At 58.9% G+C, this 18,962-nt stretch overlaps 5 protein-coding genes across 5 annotated transcripts; 3 read left to right on the top strand and 2 right to left on the bottom strand.

Annotated features, from left to right (window-relative positions):
• Positions 1-520: 520 nt before the first annotated feature.
• On the top strand, positions 521-2,106 carry JDV02_009167 (uncharacterized protein; the record flags this gene model as incomplete). Its single annotated transcript, XM_047990811.1, has 3 exons — positions 521-781; positions 967-1,348; positions 1,556-2,106. Exons 1-3 carry the CDS (start codon positions 584-586, stop codon positions 2,104-2,106), a joined length of 1,131 nt encoding a protein of 376 aa, XP_047846820.1. The 5' UTR covers positions 521-583.
• Positions 2,107-2,421: 315 nt separating this feature from the next.
• Positions 2,422-3,840, bottom strand: JDV02_009166 (uncharacterized protein). Its single transcript, XM_047990810.1, has one exon. The coding sequence runs from the start codon at positions 3,685-3,687 to the stop codon at positions 2,578-2,580; it is 1,110 nt and encodes a 369-aa protein (XP_047846819.1). The 5' UTR covers positions 3,688-3,840; the 3' UTR covers positions 2,422-2,577.
• A 2,324-nt stretch (positions 3,841-6,164) lies between these two features.
• Positions 6,165-8,725, top strand: PHO5 (acid phosphatase pho5). Its single transcript, XM_047990809.1, has 4 exons — positions 6,165-7,014; positions 7,109-7,341; positions 7,442-8,020; positions 8,113-8,725. The coding sequence occupies exons 1-4, from the start codon at positions 6,449-6,451 to the stop codon at positions 8,478-8,480; spliced, it is 1,746 nt and encodes a 581-aa protein (XP_047846818.1). The 5' UTR covers positions 6,165-6,448; the 3' UTR covers positions 8,481-8,725.
• Positions 8,726-9,261: 536 nt separating this feature from the next.
• JDV02_009164 (uncharacterized protein) lies at positions 9,262-12,508 on the bottom strand. The gene is made up of 4 exons (XM_047990808.1): positions 11,678-12,508; positions 11,523-11,622; positions 10,907-11,469; positions 9,262-10,856 (listed from the first exon to the last, which is right to left on the bottom strand). The coding sequence occupies exons 1-4, from the start codon at positions 12,272-12,274 to the stop codon at positions 9,489-9,491; spliced, it is 2,628 nt and encodes an 875-aa protein (XP_047846817.1). The 5' UTR covers positions 12,275-12,508; the 3' UTR covers positions 9,262-9,488.
• A 3,012-nt stretch (positions 12,509-15,520) lies between these two features.
• On the top strand, positions 15,521-17,955 carry JDV02_009163 (uncharacterized protein; the record flags this gene model as incomplete). Its single annotated transcript, XM_047990807.1, has 5 exons — positions 15,521-15,688; positions 15,769-16,473; positions 16,524-16,840; positions 16,893-17,246; positions 17,307-17,955. 5 exons carry the CDS (start codon positions 15,521-15,523, stop codon positions 17,953-17,955), a joined length of 2,193 nt encoding a protein of 730 aa, XP_047846816.1.
• Positions 17,956-18,962: the final 1,007 nt, after the last annotated feature.

Raw genomic sequence — 18,962 nt, 5'->3', positions numbered from 1 at the left:
AGCTGTGATGATACCCACCCTTGGCTAATCCCGGTTACACACGTCCAGGCTGTTGTTGCTGCTGCGTCTCTGGGCCTTCCCCCCCTCCAACCCAGCCCCCTGCGAGGAGATGGTAGCACAAGGAGGACAAAGAGGAGCAGCAGCAGGAGGAGGCAGCTTGCTGGTGGTGTTGGTGGCCCAACAAAACAACAAGAAAGAAAAATAACGGCGTCCGCTCTGGACGGACCTCCTTGTCTGGGGATGGCGCCAATCGGCTGGCGGCCGCACAGCCAACAGCGCAACGCGGTGCTTTCGGCTCGCCAAACGCGCGCACCTCGTCTGTCCGTCCCTCACGACTTGACCTTTTTTCTTCTTCCCGTTCCTCTCTCTTTGTCCGTGCAGATTTCTTTTCAAATCTTCAATCGTCTCGAGGCTCTGTTTGTTACGGCCATCTGCCTGTGCAACGTCCGCAGCGCCCGTGTCTCGCGTTGCATGCTTTGCTTTGCCTATTGATGACTTGAGTGAGCTGTCCCTCTGCTCGACGTACAAGCAGGCCGGAAGGCGAAGAAGCAGAAACACACAGGCAATCATCATCATCATCATCATGTCGCGGGTCTGGTTCTCGGTGGTTGTGGCGACGGCGGCGTTTTGGGGCACCGCCGTGGTGAAGCGCTCGCCGTACTCGTACGAGGTGACGCCGCCGGTGAGGCAGTGGGCGGATCAGCCGATGAAGCTGGTGGCGGTGCCGTTGCCGACGACGACGACGACGACGACGCAGCAGCACCATCAGTGGGAGGGACAGGTGTGTCAAACCTCCCATCCACAACCGACAGCGTTTCCCACCCACGTTTGTAGATCAAAACGTATGGGATATAGGTCACGCCCGTTGTGTTGTTTGATCCGCAGACAAGGCATGGGGGAGGGCCGCAGATCCCATGCCGGAGCGCTCGCATCAATGGCTAACCGCGTCTTGAAACATACTACCAGGACGACGAGGAGGAGGACGACATGTTCGTCACATCGGCGCAGCACCTGGCGCATCTGCACAACGCGCTCATCCGTGGCTACAACTCCATCGTCCTGCAGGCGCCGCACGTGCTGCCTCCCACCGAGACGGCGGCAGATGGCGGGAACGATGGGAACGACGACGATGACGAGGACGAGGACGATGACGATGACGAGGACGAGGACGATGACGATGACGAGGACGATGAGGATCCGGACGAGGCGAGGCACTTCATCGGCTACGCGCGCACGTGGGTCAAGTTCCTCAGGGGCCATCATGACGACGAGGAGGCGGTGCTGTTCCCGGAGACGGCGTCGATATTGCACGACAACACGCTGTGGGGGGACATGTACAAGGAACACGGTGCGTCCCTCTCTACTTATTTTCCTCTTCTCCCCCTTCCTCCATTCTTTCTTCTTCTTCATCTCCGTCACCGTCGCATCTTGAATCTCGCGATCAATACATGGGCAAAAAGGGGGCCTGTTCCACAACGTCCACCAACAACAACAGCAACAGCGCGTATATCCTCAGTCCAGTCACTAACGACGAAAACACTACACCCACCCACAGAGTCCCTCGTCGAGCACATCCAAGCCCTAGACGCACACCTCGCGCATCTCTCCGCCAACGCCTCCGCCTACGCGCCCGCACCCCTCCTCTCGCTGCTCTCCGCCCTCCGCGCGCCCCTCGAGCAGAACCTGCACCACGAGGTCGCGCACCTCGCCTCTCTATCCGCGCACCCGGCCGTTGCCCCGCGGTACACCGTGGAGCGCGCCGTGGCGGCCGAGACGCTCTTGAACTGGCGCGCGAACAGCGTCGGCGCCGTGGCCGGCGGCGGCGGTGGTCTTGTCGGCGGCACGTTTGACGTGGTGCCGCTGCTGCTCCTCAACGTGGACCGTGGGCACAACGATGGCGGTAACGCCGACTGGCCGCCGATGCTCGCGCCGGTGCGCTGGGCGCTGGTGAATGCGGTGGGCGCGGTGCATGCCGGGCGGTGGCGGTTTGCGAGCTGCGATGCGTGGGGGAGGCCGAGGGAGTTGTATGCGGTGGGGAGGGCGGCGGAGAGGAGGCGGAGGGAGCAGGAGAGGGAGACGAAGAAGAGGGGGCAAGAGGAGTTGTGAAGGCACGGCACGGGGGGCAAGGTTGAATGTGTAAAGGGTGGTTGCGGAAGAGGCCTCTGTGTAAGTCTTGTCGGTGGTCGAGATATATGAACATGTTAGTCATGTGCCCTCCTTACCTGTCTTTCTTGGGATAGGTATCTTGTTAGTGCGAGTGTCCGTTAACTCCCCAAGGCTAAAGGCATGTGCGCAACCCGCGGTGTTGGCATCGTCCCCTTGGATGAGCTGGCTGATTTCGTCACCCCAGGGTCCAGACAGCCTTGTCTGTCCATGGACCACGGCAGAAGATCCTTTCACAGCAAGGCAGGAAGGCATTCCGATGGATTTAGTGTATTATGTCTATGATATCAAGGGGTTTCCTGTTCGGGCGCCAGACTATTTGATGCGAACCCAGATCAACAAGACCTCGCTGTCCCTCCCGACCCCCTTCTCCGCCAGGGGCTGCCGCTGCTGCTGCTGCTGCTGCTGCCGCTGCTACCGAAACGCAAAGGCGCTGCCGTCGCCCGCGTCGCAGTCGCGCAGCGCGTGCGCCAGCGCCCGGCGGGCCTTGTCGTCGCGCGCGCGGAACGGCCGGTTGAACATGTCGGGCAGCGGCAGCGCGCTGTTGGCGTGCGCGGCGTCAAAGGACACGGGCGCGGCTACGTCGTCGCCACCGCCGCCGCAGGCGCTACGTGTCGTCACCACGGCGAAGCGCAGGAGGTCGCCGCCGACGCCGCGCCCGCGGTACCGGAGCTTGGTCGTCCAGGCGCGCACGAGGCCGGCTTGCGGGGTTGCGCCGGCGCGGCCGTCGCCATCGTGCTGCTGCTGCTGCTTTGACCTCTTGTTCTTTGCGACGCCCTTGTTGGTCTTGTTGCTTCTCCGTGTCAGCCTCACATCCTCCTCCTCATCCCCCCCCTTCTTCTCGACGTCACCGTCGTCGGCAGTGGCGTTGGCGGGGAACACCAGCCGCAGGACCAGCGCGCCGATGAGCTCGTCGCCGAACCGCGCTGCCAGCACGAGGTCCTCCTTTTCATCCCCACCACCCTGGCCCGACGACGCGGGCGACGGGGCGATAAAGTCACGCCAGCGAAAGGCCTCGGCGAGGTTGACGTAGCGCGAGGTGAGCATGCGCACGGCGGCGAGAAAGGCGATGACGAGCCCCGAGCACGCCGTCATGGCGGTGCCGACGTCGCGCGCGGCATTGTGCCGCCAGGCGAGGGCGCAGGCGGCGACGACGGCTACGAGGCACGCCGGGTGGAAGATGACGGCCAGCGAGGCGACCTGCCGCTGCTGGGCGATGCTGTCGGCGACGAGCTGCAGTGCGTCGCGCTTGGCGTCGTCGGTGGTGAGGACCTCGTAGGTGAGCGGCGGCGGGGGCGGGTCTTGCTGGTCTGCTGGTGCTGCTGGAGCTGCTGCTGCTGCTTGTGGCTGTGATTGTGACGGTGATGGTGGTGATGTTTGTGAGGAGGACGGCTTGGTGGGTGACTTGAGCGCGCTGTTGCTGCGCGTAGCTGCCATGGCAGGCACGCGGGTGGTTGTCGTGGAGCGGGAGGAAGAGGTGGTGGTGGTGGTGGTGGTGGTGGTGGTGGAGGTTGATGAAGCCATGGATAGCTGCTGTCCAGTGAGTGGATGTATTCTTCAGTGGGTTGACGGTGAGCTCCCGAGTCCCAGGCATGTACTTTTTACAAAAAAAAGAGTCAACTGCCAGCCCGCCACCAAAGACAGCAGCCTTCCAGTTTTCGATCTCGTACAGAAGCACCAAGACAACAGCAACAAATTTTTTTTTTTCTTCAGAAAATAGCCATGAGAAAAAGTGTAGTACTTGGCACACGTGCGCCAGGTCCGGATAAGTCGGCTCGACACGCGAAACTGAACATCCAACATCGCGGGTCCGGCCGACGCGACGACAACGATGCTACGTCGACGCACGTGGGCGGTCTTGTCAGAACAAGTGGTTTTACGGGTGATCGTCTCACTGTTTATGAGTGAGCGTGTGTGTGAGTGTGTGTGTGTGACTGCTACCCTTCCACATGCCCGCCCGCCCGCCCCAAATCAGCCTCAACCTGCCATGCCGCCCAACGATGGTGCTGATACATCATGCTAGCTAGTAGTATCAATAAGTCCAACAGCACCAAGACCAAACAAAAAGTGTGTGAGAGAGAGAGAGCTCTCCGAGACGAGAGCAGCAGCGGCGTCTGGCGGGACCACACGTACGGACTAGGCTGTATTATGCCACGCGCGCGCGCCACGGAGCATCCACAGCCTGGGTCTGCTCGGCACCCAAGTTGCCGGGCGGAGTCATGCCCTTTGCACCCCGGCTGCAACGTGCTTGCATCGTGTTCTGGGGCGTTGGTTTTTCTCTTTGGTTCGGTCGACGTGATGGGCCCCTCGGTCTGGCGGCGCACATTGTGTTGTCGAACCCCGGGCGAACTAAACAAGGAGTGAGCCCAAGGATGTCAGGGTCGCGGTGCCCGAAACGGCGTCGCGCGGCCGGCCGCCACATCGGTGGAACCCCATCCATCGAGAGACAACAGGGGTTTGGGTTTTGAGCAAGAACCTCAGATGGTGCTTGCTCCACGTACAGTGAGTGCTTCATGCCAAAATATCTACTCATGTACCTTGTGTCATCCATCATCCCTCATGCCGTCAGTTCGTTCATGGAGGGTCAAGCGTCATTTGCCGTGCCTGCGCCTTGCAAGCCGCCCAACTAGAGAGAGCAGCTTCGCCCGTGACCAGCTTTCAAGCCGCCTCGAGAGCCATACCTATAGTACAGTACGCACCGCGCAAAGTGCGGCGCCATGCTCGACCATGTCCCAGGCTCCCCAGCGCCACCCACGAAGCCACCGAGCGACGGGGAGCTGATCGCCCAGCTTCCTTGGCATCAGACAGACCGGGCGTGCCATGCAGATTAGTACCGAGAGCAGAGTTCGCCTCGCACGCCCTGCTGCTGCTGCTACTGCTCTACGCAGCCCGTCGAGGCCAAGCCAAGCCGGGCCATCGGCAGGCAGCCCATCACCGACAGGGCGCTTTCTCCTTCGCATACCTATGTATGTATGTGGGGAGCAGCTGTCGGAGACAAAGAGATCTCGGTCGCCCAAAGAGGAAATGGGCGTCATGCTCCCCCCTGGTCGCCGTAGGCAGGCTGTACATACAACAGGACATGTACAGTATGTACAATATGCAATGCATGCTCTCAGTGGTTGATGCCAGGGATCCATTTCAGCATCGGGGAGATGTGGTGTCCCTTTTTTCTTCCCTCTCATCTGCACATGCAGGCAGGCAGGCATTGCTGCTGATGGAGCGCCATGCATCCCACCGTTGTGGATGGAATTAAGTACAAAGTGTTGCGCCGGTCGCCACCCCCCCCCCTCGGCCCCACCGCCGGCGGAAGAGAACCAACCCCCCCCCCGGTCCCCCGGATTTGCCAAGCACGGCGCCCGGTTCGACAACGTGTCGGCCACGGCCCCGCTGATTGGCTCGTTTGTTCCAACATCCCTCGGCCGTCACCATCTCTGTGCGGTTTGGTGTAAGTCGACATGATGATTACGCCTGGCTGCGCAGGCTCTTCACGATTTTCTCGACGTCCACACCTCGTTCCTGCAACCTCAGTGGCCGCCGGCCTCACGCCTCTCGCGTGTCAGCTTCGACTTGAGCAGTGGGCTCCCTGCCTGGCGCAGCAGCAAAGCAGGTCCACTGAGGTCCCCGCCTCGCCCCCCAATTGTGAGGCATGCATCATCATGGTGGTCGTCGTCGTGCCTCATCAAGGGTTGGCCCTGGGCAGAGAGTGCTGTACGTTAGCGGACGAACGAGGTTGGAGAAAAGATGTCCTTCTAGTCGTTAGCCCAGAGGAAGACACCCCCTTCCCCCCGGTTAACACTTTCAGCCCACCGGAGCTGCTCCTTAGCCCCATCAAGCGTGAGGCCAGAATACCCGTCTCCGCCCGTGGCGCCTCCTTCTAACGATGTGATGCACAAGTCTCCCATGGCCTGCCTGCCCAGCTCGGCACCGGCATCCGTTATCCCTCTTGGCCCCTGGTGAGCCGTTTCTACATGTACTAGTAAGTCGTAGCAGCATCCATCCACCGTCCATGTCGCGCCCCGATTTCCCTGGGTCCGGTTCATGCCCTCCCTGTCCCAAGGAATCCATGCCGTGCTCCGGGAATAGAGAAGGCTGTATATAGATCCTGGCCGCTGCTCCTCCCGTCTTGGCCCCCCCGTCTTGGCGCGCCTCGTCCTCTCTTTTACTACTGCTGCTTCACTTCTTTCTCACTTGCTGAGCGCGTCGCCCGCTCTTGCCAGAGCCCTTTTATTGCTCGACGAGAGCTGTGACGTGAAGTAAACGAACATAAGGGTGAACAACAACAATAATGGCAGAGAACGGGACCAACATTACCTCGCCGCCCGCGCGGCAGCAGGTCGTCGCCAGGACCGCCGGCGGCAACTCGGCCTACCACAACTTCCACAACGACTTCACGCACGTCGCCGACCTCAACGAGCGGCGACGCCTCGCCCTCGCCGAGGTCGACAAGGCGCCGTTCGGGTGGTACCACGTCCGCGCCTGCGTCGTCGCCGGCGTGGGCTTCTTCACCGACTCGTACGACATCTTCACCGCCTCGCTGCTCACCATCATGCTCGGCATCGTCTACTACCCGGGCGTCGGCAAGATGCCCACCACCTCCGACAACGCCATCAAGCTCGCCACCTCGGCCGGCACCGTCGTCGGACAGCTGGGCTTTGGTTTCCTCGCCGACTTGGTGGGGCGTAAGCGCATGTATGGTCTGGAACTCATCGTCATCATCTTCGCGACCATCGGGCAGGCGCTCACCAGCGGCTCGCCCTCGTGCGACATCATCGGGCTCATCATCTTTTGGCGCGTCATCATGGGTGTGGGCATTGGTGGTGATTACCCGCTCTCGTCCATCATCACCTCCGAGTAAGTCACATCACACTGCTTGCTTGTCCGTACTTGCAGGAGTCATGATAATAGAGGCCCCGTGTAAGTGGTGGTGCTGACACACGGACGACAGGTTCGCGACCACAAAGTGGCGTGGTGCCATGATGGCTGCCGTGTTTGCCATGCAGGGCATGGGCCAGCTCTGCGCCGCCTTCGTCATGCTCTTCGTCACCCTCGGCTTCAGGGGTTCACTCGAGGGAGCCGCCTCGGTCAAGGCCTGCACGGGCGACTGCCAGGTCGCCGTCGACAAGATGTGGCGCACCCTCATCGGTTTCGGCGCCGTCCCTGCCTGCATCGCGCTGTACTGTACGTCATTCCGTCCCTCTCTCGTGCTCTCCCTGATGAGATTCATAAACGGAAACTGTCATGTGCTTCTGTTCCCAAAAGTCTCACTAACAAAGCATAGTCCGTCTGACCATCCCCGAGACGCCCCGTTACACCTTCGACGTCGCCCGCGACGTTGAAAAGGCCCAGGACGACGTCAAGGCCTACATGTCGGGCAAGCGCGAGGGCGACCCCGACGCCATGGCCCAGGTCGCCACCTCGCGCGCCGCCAAGGACAACCTCGAGGTGCCCAAGGCCAGCTGGGCCGACTTCCGCCGCCACTACGGCAAGCCCAAGAACTTCCTGCTCCTCTTCGGCACCGCCGGCTCGTGGTTCTGCCTCGACGTCGCCTTTTACGGCCTGTCGCTCAACAACGGCGTCATCCTCGAGGCCATTGGCTTCTCCACCAACAACGTCCACAACGTGTACGAGTTCCTATACAACACGGCCATTGGCAACCTCATCATCGTCCTGGCCGGTGCCGTGCCTGGGTACTGGGTCTCGGTTGCCACCATTGACACGCTCGGCCGCAAGAAGATTCAGCTCGGCGGCTTCATCATCTTGACCATCCTCTTCATCGTCATGGGATTCGCCTATCACAGCATTTCCAAGAACGGTCTGCTTGCCATCTATGTCTTGGCGCAGTTCTTTTTCAACTTTGGTACGTCGCTTTGTCTGCTTCCTCGCCCGTCGCTCTCGTAGCAAAAAAAAAAAAAACAGTCAATGCTGACATGTGCCCCTCAACTCCCACAGGCCCCAACACGACAACCTTCATCGTCCCCGGTGAAGTCTTCCCCACGCGCTACCGATCCACCTCGCACGGCATCTCCGCCGCCTCGGGCAAGATCGGCTCCATCATCGGCCAGGGTGCCATCTCGACGCTCCGCACGCACGGCGCCGTCAAGTCGGGCGACACCCCCTGGATGGACCACGTGCTGGAGATCTACGCCCTCTTCATGCTTCTGGGGTGCTTCACCACGCTCCTCATCCCCGAGACGGCCCGCAAGACCCTCGAGGAGCTCAGCGGCGAGGACGACTTCGCCGTGCATGGCCGCTTGGGCTCCGTCAGCGCCCACGAGCGGGCCAACAGCAACGAGGACGACACCGTCAAGGCGGCTTAGGTGGAGGGCTGCACACCTGGTGACCGGCCGGCACACCAGGCGACGCCCCCCTTCCATTCATTATAGACAATCAAAGAACGTATGTATCAATCATGTAATCAAAGGCCATTTACAATTCGACGTCGGCTTGCTCTTTGCTCGGCCTCGACGATTGGCCGAAAGGGGGCAAGGTCTTGCAAACCCCAAGAGTCGGCTGTCATAGATATAGTCAGTCATTAAAGTCGCATATATCCACGTTGTCTCCCATACCACTGTAGTCCCAACTGCATAACCGTCCTCGCATCCTGTTAATGGCAGCCCAAACATCTCCTTTTGTTGTTTCTTCAGTGACATAGCAACCCGATTTCCCCAAGTTACTCCGCCATGCAAATCGCCAACAACCACCGTTACGTTACGTACATGGCAACCTCCTTTTGCAGCTCCGCCAAGCCACGCTATTTCCACCGTGGCGGGCCGGCCCGCTCGCCGTTTCGCACGGGCCACGATGCAGCCGGGTTGGAGGCGTTTTGGCTCGACTCGCATGAATGGCATTGGGCTCCACGTGAGCAGCTATTGTCCTTCCAGGTGAATACAGTACCACCGGCACGATGACGTGTGTGCAATGAAACGCAATGTCACAACCGCAGTGTCATATACCCCTGCATTGGCCAAAGCGTTTACCATTGTGTTGGCCGCACAGCAGCTCAATTGATTACGTATAAGCCTCAAGCTATTGCTACCCAATACCGAAAGAGTGAGAGCTATGGGGCCTCTTGGAATTCCAAAGGTTTTGAGAATTAATCCACTCGAGACGCAAGAAATAACGAGGGCCATGACTCAGATGCTAATGATGCTCATCCTGTTGCCGTCTTGATCAACCCTCCTCGCAAACCTAGGCCTGATACTAACGTGGTTGTACATGCTATATGCGCGCCATACTTTATACATGAACAACAAATTCTCATCACAAATTCAAACTTACGGCGCAGCCATGCATATGTGCAAACAAGCTTCGTGGTATCATGATTCTCAAGTGCTCTCCACAACCTTCTTGGACTGCACAACCATCAGGTCCGCCCGCACGCCGCCCGTGATGAAATGGCCAGCAACCGCGCCCAGGCAACTCCTCAACTCTTCCCTCATACTGTGCGTCAGCTTTCCCACGTCCATCTTGGCGCCGCTGCTGCGACCGACAACAATGAGTCTCTGGGACTTGGACTCGTCTGCGTTGGCATCGGCGGTGCTGTGTTGAATAAGCTCTTCCATGGTCGTCGGTCCGTTGGAACGCTCAAATTTGACGCGAGTAGCCGCCTCAGCGGGGAGCTTGTCTGCAGCCAGGTCGAAGAAATCCTCGGCGGCTCCAGACGATGCTGTTCCGGGTTCATTATGAGTGGTGATTTGCATGATTGTCGCCGTAGCATTGGACTTTTCGCAGAGCTGCAGGACGAGAACAAGAGCCAGCTTGTCGTCCTCCTCCCCAAAGTACGGGAGGAAGATGTGGTACGGCTTGTTGGCCTGGGGAGCAGCCGGCATGTCTTCCTTCATGTGGCTGATGGAATACTGTCGTGTGAGCTTGGCTCGCTCTGCCATCTTGTCCTTGTTGTCGGCGTCATCGCTGCGGGGGAAGAAGACGGCAATGTTGTGGTCATGCGACTCCAAGACCGACCGCACAAAAGTTCCGTATGAAGATGCCATCTTGTCCTCTACCGTTGCTGAGGACAGAACCGGCGAGTCGCCAATGCCGCCCGTTTCACTCCAAGGAAGGAGGACGAGATCTGACGACATTTTGGCTGCCTTTGTAACGAGTGCCTCGGCGAATCGCGTCTCGGGCATGACGCCCACCTCGCCCGAGGCGGCGAGGTGGTGGAGCTGACCGACGGTACGGAACGTGTTGACAATGGGATCGTGCCTGCTGTACTCTGCAACTTGGGATACAGTCATGACGGAGGAATCTCGGTCGGTGAGCTGTACAAGCCGCAATCCGTGAGCCCAGACTGCCTTAGTTGGGCTACTGGACAAGACCGAGTTGTCGGTCACGGGCTCAATTGGGTGGTCCTCTTCAGAGCGGGTGGAGGCCTGTGGCGCGGAGGAGCCACCGAACAGCGACAGGAGATTGAGAATCGTGGGCATGCTATCGAGTCTGAGGTATACCAGCAGTCGGCCGACCCTCTTCATCGAAGCTTGTCTCTTGGTTGACTCATCCGTGTCCGAAGGCGAGATTGGTGCCCCCGTGTCCCAGTCAATCTCCCCACGCCTCCAGGCTGCAATCTTGACTTGATACCACGGAGGGTAGAGGACAGAGACGATAGGGGTCGTCGCAAAGGTCGTGAGAAGTGCCATGACAACAAAGATGGTAAACGTGCGGGTACTTAGAATGTTTGCACTCAAGCCAATGTTCTGTGCTGGTCAGTGCGGGCTACTTTGGGACGTTGAGCAGGAAGACATACCAACACAATCAGTTCGACCAAGCCCTTGCAGCTCATCAATACACCAATGGAAAAGGACTCTCGCCACACCATGCCGGTATATCGGGCGGCGACGGACGCGCCGATGATCTTGCTGAGCAGAGCGACAATGGTGGTGGCGAAGACGTAGCCCCAGGCTGTCCCGGAGTTGAGCAGGCCAAGGTTCGTGTTGAGGCCGGACAAGGTAAAGTAAAGCGGCAGGAAGATGGCACCGATGAGGTCCTCGAGCTTCTCCGTCACTCGAATGTTGAACCTGTTCTCGCGCGGGATGATGAGACCGGCCATGAAGCCACCAAAAATGGCGTGAACGCCAATGATGCCTGTGAAAAAGGCGGAGGCGAGGCAGAGGATAAGAATAAGAGAGATGATACCCTGCGATGGGCCGTTCTCGATACTTCCGGTGCGGCGAAGAAGCCAGATCAGGGCTGGCCTGACGCCGTACATGAGCAAGAGCATGAATCCCAAGCAGCACAACAAGATCCAAAGCGCCGTGAGGCCGCTCCCTGCGTTGACGAGGGCAACGCAAAGAGCGAGGAGAACCCATCCTACGGACCGAGTCAGCTTATGTCGTCGCGCGAAACCAGGCTTGCAAGCGTACCGACGACATCGTTGGCGACGCCTGCCGATAAGGTAATGACACCGACGGATGTGTCGAGGAGCTTGAGCTCCGTCAAGATGCGGCAGAGCACGGGGAAAGCCTGATCAATGTTAGCGGCGGCGCGCAAGGACCATAGCGAAGAGCAGAGGGCGCACCGTAATGGCAATTGCAATGCCGATAAAGAGCATGTAAACCTCGAAGTTGATGGGTTTGATGCCGGCATCATCGCGGAAGGCATGGTAGATACCCCAGGCCAGGGCGCAGCCCAAGCCAAAGGGCAGCGCGAGGCCGGCAAATGCGACAGAAGTGGCAACACGCCAGTTGCTAATGAGGAAGCGGACGTCGGTTTCGAGGCCGATGAGGAAGAGGTAGAGCACCAGACCGAGATTGGCGACGAGGTTTAGGTTGGAGAGGGAGGCCTTGGGGAAGATGGCCTCGCGAAAGCCTGGGACGTGGCCCATGACCGAGGGCCCGAGGATGATACCGCCGACAACCTCGGCGATGACGCGAGGCTGGCGAATCTTGGCCAACGGCCAGTGGAGGACGTGGCAGACGATGACGATGAGGCATGTCTGGATGATGAAGAGGATGATGGGGTTGCCAGGGTCGTATTTGGAGGGGTTAGCGCCCTCGAGGACGCCGCCTTGTGGAGGGGCTCGGTTCGCATCACCTCCAGCACTGGTCGCAGCCGCCGTAACGGTCAGCGTCTTTGTCGCAATAGACACGGCGGCCGAGGCGATGGTGGTGGACATTGTGAGACAGGCGCGTGGGGGAGATGCCCCAGCCGGTTCAGATCGACGCGGCGGCGCTGCTCCAACTGGCGGCGCAGGGCAGCGCGCAGAGACAAAGACGTGCGGCCGTGGTCGACGACAACGATGATGTCGTCTCGCGGTGGCGGCAGTCAGTCAGCACCCGCCCGGAGAGAGCGAGGACTTGGGGCGAACGAGGGCAGTCGCGGGCAGAGAGGCAAAGGCGACGGAGCAACGAGAGGTTGGACAAGACGACGAGAACGGCGTTGGTGACGCAGCGGACAAGCAGGACCATTTATCCGCTAGGGCTCTAGTACTTACATCCAGTGGAGGTACTCAGTGGAGGGAGGCTGGAGGGCCGTAAAGTGCCTCGCACCCTGAACGTCAAATCGATGGCCCCACCACTCCACTGTCCCCGCGCCGTGTGCAGCAGCCAAGCCAAGCACCTCAGGCGCCCCACGCAACACAGACAGGCCTAACATGAATCGCCATTCACGCAAAATATCACTGAGGGGCACCAGGGACCCTTAATGCTGAACCAACAGCACACCCTTCCATGGCCCACCTTACCTTGTGTACCTGGCCACACGGGTAGGTGCTGCCGACCAAAAATGGGATGCACCACTGAAAGCTATCGTGCAGGTACTGTGCAGTAAATTGTCCACAGTGGTACTAACACTGCAGCCCCATGGATTGCTCCGTGTAGCGACTCGGGCACGCAGTCAGCCAACGCCAGTGCATCGCCCGACCACCCGCCTATCCGTCGATGTTGGCCCATTTCATGGCATGTAAGCACTTAGTACTTGGTGCCGCTCGAACAAATCACTCGTACCCGCCTCCTTTCAAGCCTCCTGGTAGCTTCGTCATCCCCCCAACAATACCTAGCGACGGCCACCAGGGTCATTCGCAATGGCTTTGGGGTGGTTGTCTGGCATCAAAACAACTTGCGCATCACTCATCATGGCGCCGCCGTCGTTGATGCATTAGTCTGTGGAGGCGGGCCTGCCATGCTCCCATGTGACGGTGCCATCGCGCAAATGGCGGGGCGGTGAGACATTGAGGCTGAGGGGTGGGCAGGAGCTTGAATTTTGTATTTGGGCTGCAGCAGTTGCCGCGCGAACAACGCAACACGACGTCGGATCGGAGGCTCAGCGTCAACCGTCGCGGGCCTTTCTTGGAACAAGCGAGCTACACTACCAGCACCCATACTACGAACGCCAAGGGACTACCATGCACCGAGGAGAGAGAGAGAGGGTGTGTCGGACCAGGTGCAATGTCCTTGTGACGGGCCTCTCTCATGCACGGCGCTCCCGGCGGCAGAGCCCTTCTCGCCAGCAAGGATGCCGTGCCTTTGCTGCACAATCCCGGCGACGGGCAGCAACGACCACACGGATCGGCTGCCAACGGTCAACAGCCTGAATTGATTGACAGTGTCGTCAAACAGACAAAAGACAGTGAGTGCGACGGGCGGGTGATCGGCGGATGACATGATGCCCCAGACCCCCGAACCAACACGCCACACGCTCCGTGCCCATCATGACTTGTGCTGTCGGCGGCGACAGGGCTTGCGTGGCGTCCAACCGTTGTCACAGGTCGAAGGTTTCCGACGCCCGCAACGACGAAACCTCGCATTTGGGGGCTGACCGCTCGCCATCGGCGTCGCCCTGCCTGGAACATGCCACATGCTCATGTTCAGCACTGAGCAGCATGGTTGCACGACGGCCATTGCGTTCAGGATGTTCATCCGTGCCTCTGATGAAGATGCTCGCTGCCGTCGACAGCAAACTCCTCGTATGCAGGGTCACAAAGGTGTGCATACGTCCTTCGTACATATGGGCTCGGTCCAGATGTGCCGGTGCGCGCCGTTGGTAGTCAACCTTCCCTCAAAGGTGTGACTGTGCAACCATGCCTCCGTGCAACACTTGCAAATGCGAAGCAGATAATGTCGTATCCGCTTATCATGGCCATGCGCTCGAGAGAACACCTCGCGTGCTAGCCATTGATTGTCCGAAGAAACAAAAACGCGCTCATCTGCGCCACGGAGTAATAGCAACCGATCCGGCGCAGCTTGGCGGCGCGGCGGTGTGACCGCTTCATGTGCAAAGCATATCGGGCGCTTGTCTTGCGCAGGCATCTAGGTAAATTTCCTTGCGCCATACGTTTAGCTGCACACTATGCCGGACAAGAAACGCGTAGGCAACTTCTCAAGGCGACGCAAATCATACCTTTGCGCCGGCAGTCAGGCGCAGTCAGGCGCATTGAAAAAGGCCTCGCTTGGTATCGGTCAGGGGCCAATTGGCCGGCGCTGAGCTGCATCGCCTGCGGGGCAGCTGATTGCTGGCGCTGACATGGAGTCAACTTCATGTTGGTTCAAATTGGAACTTCGCTCACGAAGCGGACAGGAGCCGGGCGAGTATGCCGTGTCACCGGCCCGCATGTTCGGTGACGAGGCCTGTTCCGAGTTGTGGAATGTGATTTCTCCCCATCCCCTGGGCACGTACAGTATACGAAGTACATGGCGGCTCGGTGCTGTACTTCCAGTGCCTTATTCCGGCTGGGCATCACGTTCGAGTGGACGAAATGCGAGCCCTGCTTGGTTCGGCCACCATCGACCGCGTTTCGTAAGCGAGCGCAAAATACGGAGCAGTGCTGGCAGCTGGCAGCCGGCGGCAGTGGGAGCCGTGTGTTGGAGGAGCCATGCGTGGATGAATGATGGATACATCCAGCATGGGGACAAAGAGGACAAACCTTGATGGAAAGCCAGGGTGGTTTGGTTGATAAGGTAATAAATGGATGGCGCGTGCACAGAGCTCACCACCCGGTATCCAGTCAGCGCGAGCGACAGTCGCCAATCCTGGCAAGTGGGCAACCAAGGCAGGACCGGAAAGAAGGGTTCACGGTTCACTGCTCTTTCCTTCCGCCTTTGCCAGGGTTCACCCCGCCAGCCGTCCCTTCCGATCCCAACTTGCCAGTCCGGCCAATGGCATCGCAGAATCTGCCTTGACTGTTCCTGCCTTAGAATGACGTAGTGGGGCCCGGACCCAGTAGGGGCCACCACCACCTTGCACGCCGCGTCCCCCAAACCCGTTTTCCTCAACCACGACAACATGGCAAAGTAGAATTCCCATCCTTGTTCCCCCTCCCCGGCAAACCTCTCGCCTGCTCGGCCAGGGGTCGTCGACGACGTGAGTCGACTCGAATCGTGAGAGAGGCTGGCACCCGGCGACAACCTCGTTCCACCATGCCAACATGTCGAGTGACACGTCAGACGAGGTCCCCGCGGCCCTACGCTCCTTGGCCATGGCAGCTCCTCGTCCTGGCCAGCCCATGCACCCACCCTCTCGTCCGCTGCCCCCGCGCCGCGCCCGCATAGGCATCACCGTCGCCTGTGAGCCCTGCCGCAAGCGCAAGTCAAGAGTACGTGTATTCCTTGGTGCCGGCCATCTGCCGCTGCCTCTGCCTTCGTTACGGCCTGGCTGACCGCTCGCCACCCACAGTGCAACGGACAGCGGCCCAAGTGTGCTTCATGCATTCACCGCGGCCTCCACTGCCAATACGTCTCGGCCACCGCTTCCGAAACCAACTCGGAAGCGCTCAAGAGAAAGGTTACGGAGATGCAGCAGACTATCGAAGACCACGAGCGTCTCTATGCTGCCTTGAGGAACATGAGCGAGCAGGATTCCCACGCCGTGCTCGACAAACTGCGGCTGGGAGCCGATGTCAGCACTGTCCTGCGTCAAATCAAGGAGGGCGACCTTCTGCTCCAGCTATCCCTAGTTCCCGAATCACGGAGGCGATACGAATTCCCGTACTCCGCCAACATGCCTGCCTACTTGCAGACCCCAGACAACCCCTATCTCCGGTCCCCAATCCACGGCTTCACCATCAACGACGAATCCACACTCGGACAGCTCACGTCTCCGCGGCCCGACGACAGGATACATCGCTATCACGGCATGTACGTGCAGCCATATCACTCCGCCATCATCATCGATGATCGTCTCGCGGAGATCGAGCTGTCTCGCTGGACCTCCGTGACGGCGGACAATAGGCTCATGAGGAAGATGCTGCACGCCTACCTACTACACGAATATCCGACCTTCCCGGCGCTCAACAAGGACATATTCCTCCAAGCTGCCATCGACAACGACAAACGCTTTTGCTCTCCGCTTCTCGTCAACGCTCTCTTGGCCGAAGCATCGGTAAGCAGCCGAGCAACAAACCATTGATGTGTGAGGGCTGACAAATGTAGCACTGTTTCATTGGCCTCCCCCACCGCGAACAGTTTTGGAACCCAAAGACTGTTGGCTACTCCTTTCTCGCCGAGGCAAAACGCCTATGGGAGCTTCAAGCGGATACGACACTCGACCTCCCAACTTTGCAGGCGACCCTAATTCTACACATCACGTACAGCATGCATGGCATGGACAAGATTGGCTTCCCCTATCTTGTCAGGGCCGTCACGATGGCAAAGCAACTTCGCCTGCTCGATGGCAACAAACACATTCGCAGTACCCGATTACGACACGCACGCGACTTCACCGCATGGTGTCTGTTCAACTGGCAGACGTAGGCCTAAGATTCCCTGCGAACCACGCCGCAGCGCTGATGTTTGAACTAGGTTGATGGGCTACTACTATTTCCGCGCCCCCATCATCAAGACGCCGCCAGCATCGACCCTGCCAGACCCTGACCGCCATCCATCTTGGTATGGGGGCCTCGTGCTGAGATACAGTTTAAACCCAACCTCTTTCCTATCGCCTCTGGGACACATGTTCAGTGCTGTGTCGAGGCTCAGGGTCATCATCAATGACCTCGCTATCCTACAATTTGGCAACAAAAACTCTCAAGGACCACAGTACTTGACTTCCGAGAGTGTGCGCCAAATTCTTTCCAGGCTTGAATTTTGGTACACAAGCCTTCCACCTTCACTGGGCCCTGATAATATTGCCCTACCATGGCATTTTAAGCTGCAGTGAGTCTCCAATCCAATCTACGTATGGGTGCGCCTCCAGAAGCTAATTTAGCTGCAAAGCATGGAATACCAGGCTTTAGTCTTTGCCCTAACACAAATACGGACCGTCGAAGGCATCCCGTCTCCAGTATCTCCTGCACCGACCGGCGAGGAAGATGTGGCGAAAACCGCGCCAGGGAGCGGCTTAAGCGCTCTCGGCCGTCTGGAGACGGTCGCTCGATTGTACTTTATCCGACATAGCTTCGAGTTCTGCGACGCCTTTTTGCTTCTCTTCCTCTCAACGCTTGGAATGGCAGCGTTGGAGCGCCTGCACGGCTCGGCAGGGAACCCCGACATGCTCAAGAGCGCCCGTTCTACGCTTGTCCTAAGCATTAAAGGCCTGCGTGATCAAGGACAGCACATTCACATGGCTGCCGCCACCTATCGGCTTCTTTGCGATCGGTTATCACCCGATGAAATGTCGGTGGTTCGAGGGCACGCCCAGTGGAACCCAGTTGATGAGAACAAGCCACTTGTGGCCCATCACATTCAGTCGGAATGGCCGTTGGCCATCCTTGGCCGCGACGGCGACCCAGAGGTGTCTTCATTGGAGGCCCTTGCCAGCAAATACGATCGATTGTCCCTGGAAGAAGCCAATGACTCCGCATCACAAGGCTTCCGATCAGAGTCGGAGTCTGGCTCAGAGGATCAATACATGGAAACAACTTAGAAAGCGAATACGAATAATTGATGTCCCAGTTCACCCTTGACCCATGTGCAGATTGCACGCTTCCTGCAGTCAGTCTGTAACTCACGCCAAGGCCAATGTCGGTGAGACGGGGAGGACATGCTTGCAGAACCCACCTAGGAGTAGCAGCTGTCAAACTACGTTCACCGGAAGTAATACAGGTGGCAGGAGCTGCAGGACTTTTTCGTGAAGACTGTATATGGGGTTCGGGACAGAATTATGCGCATCCAATTCCTGTAAACGTCGGGGGACGCTGATGGGAATATGCCAGATGAGCCTCATCTCGCGCGAACTGGGCCACGCCGCAGCAAGCTGGTAAAAGACGCCACGATTCTCTCATGTCATGTCATCTCGAGAGGAAGCCCGGTGCGTCGCAGCTTTCTGACCGGGCAGGGGCCCATCGGTGCAACCACTCGCTGCTGCTGCTGCTGCTGCCAGCTGTTCAACACCTTTGACGCCGCCGCCGCCGCCGCCGGCAGTGTTACATAGGTACTCTCTAAGCCTCACAGGCCGCGCTATCTAGCCCCCGCCCACCACCTACAGTCCGGCGCTACTCGTCAAGTACCATTGGCTACGGCAGTTTCCAACACTCCCGCCCGCTCATCCCCTGTGGCAGCGGCTACATCCACAAAAGTTTCAATACGAAGCGGTTCAGCTCTTCAAGACAAGAACAAGGAAGTATCATGCATCCGGTCAGTTTAGGCGGGTCAGTTATCATCGTTGTGTATCTTGCTGTCTCGCTTCGGTCCCCTGGGTTTCACTTGTTGGGTCCGGAATTGCTACATATCTGTCCCGCTGGGCACTGACGCAGGACCATCCGGTCCTATGAGTTGGTCTATGCCGCATCAAACTCGACTAAAGTCAGTTCAGCCAGCGGTCGCCATATGGTTTTCCAGATTCCTCCCCCCACCCCCTGTCTGATTAGAACGCTGAGAAGCGGAGAGAAACCTGTTTACAGGATGGCAATCAGCCAAGCACTGACGGCAAGA

This window comes from Purpureocillium takamizusanense, chromosome 9, assembly GCF_022605165.1.
Source record: "Purpureocillium takamizusanense chromosome 9, complete sequence".
NCBI lineage: Eukaryota > Fungi > Ascomycota > Sordariomycetes > Hypocreales > Ophiocordycipitaceae > Purpureocillium > Purpureocillium takamizusanense.
Note: the sequence above shows the minus strand (reverse complement) of the source record. Positions and strands in the feature narration are given on the sequence as shown.

Excerpts from the sequence above, each read along its gene's own strand:
- JDV02_009166 (XM_047990810.1), bottom strand. The coding sequence starts at position 3,687 with ATGGCTTCATCAACCTCCACCACCACCACCACCACCACCACCACCACC.
- PHO5 (XM_047990809.1), top strand. The coding sequence starts at position 6,449 with ATGGCAGAGAACGGGACCAACATTACCTCGCCGCCCGCGCGGCAGCAG. Across the intron at positions 7,015-7,108 it reads TCGTCCATCATCACCTCCGA|GTTCGCGACCACAAAGTGGC; the intron begins GTAAGTCACATC and ends CACGGACGACAG. Across the intron at positions 8,021-8,112 it reads GCAGTTCTTTTTCAACTTTG|GCCCCAACACGACAACCTTC; the intron begins GTACGTCGCTTT and ends CAACTCCCACAG.
- JDV02_009164 (XM_047990808.1), bottom strand. The coding sequence starts at position 12,274 with ATGTCCACCACCATCGCCTCGGCCGCCGTGTCTATTGCGACAAAGACG. Across the intron at positions 11,623-11,677 it reads GCATTGCAATTGCCATTACG|GCTTTCCCCGTGCTCTGCCG; the intron begins GTGCGCCCTCTG and ends AACATTGATCAG. Across the intron at positions 11,470-11,522 it reads CGTCGCCAACGATGTCGTCG|GATGGGTTCTCCTCGCTCTT; the intron begins GTACGCTTGCAA and ends CTCGGTCCGTAG.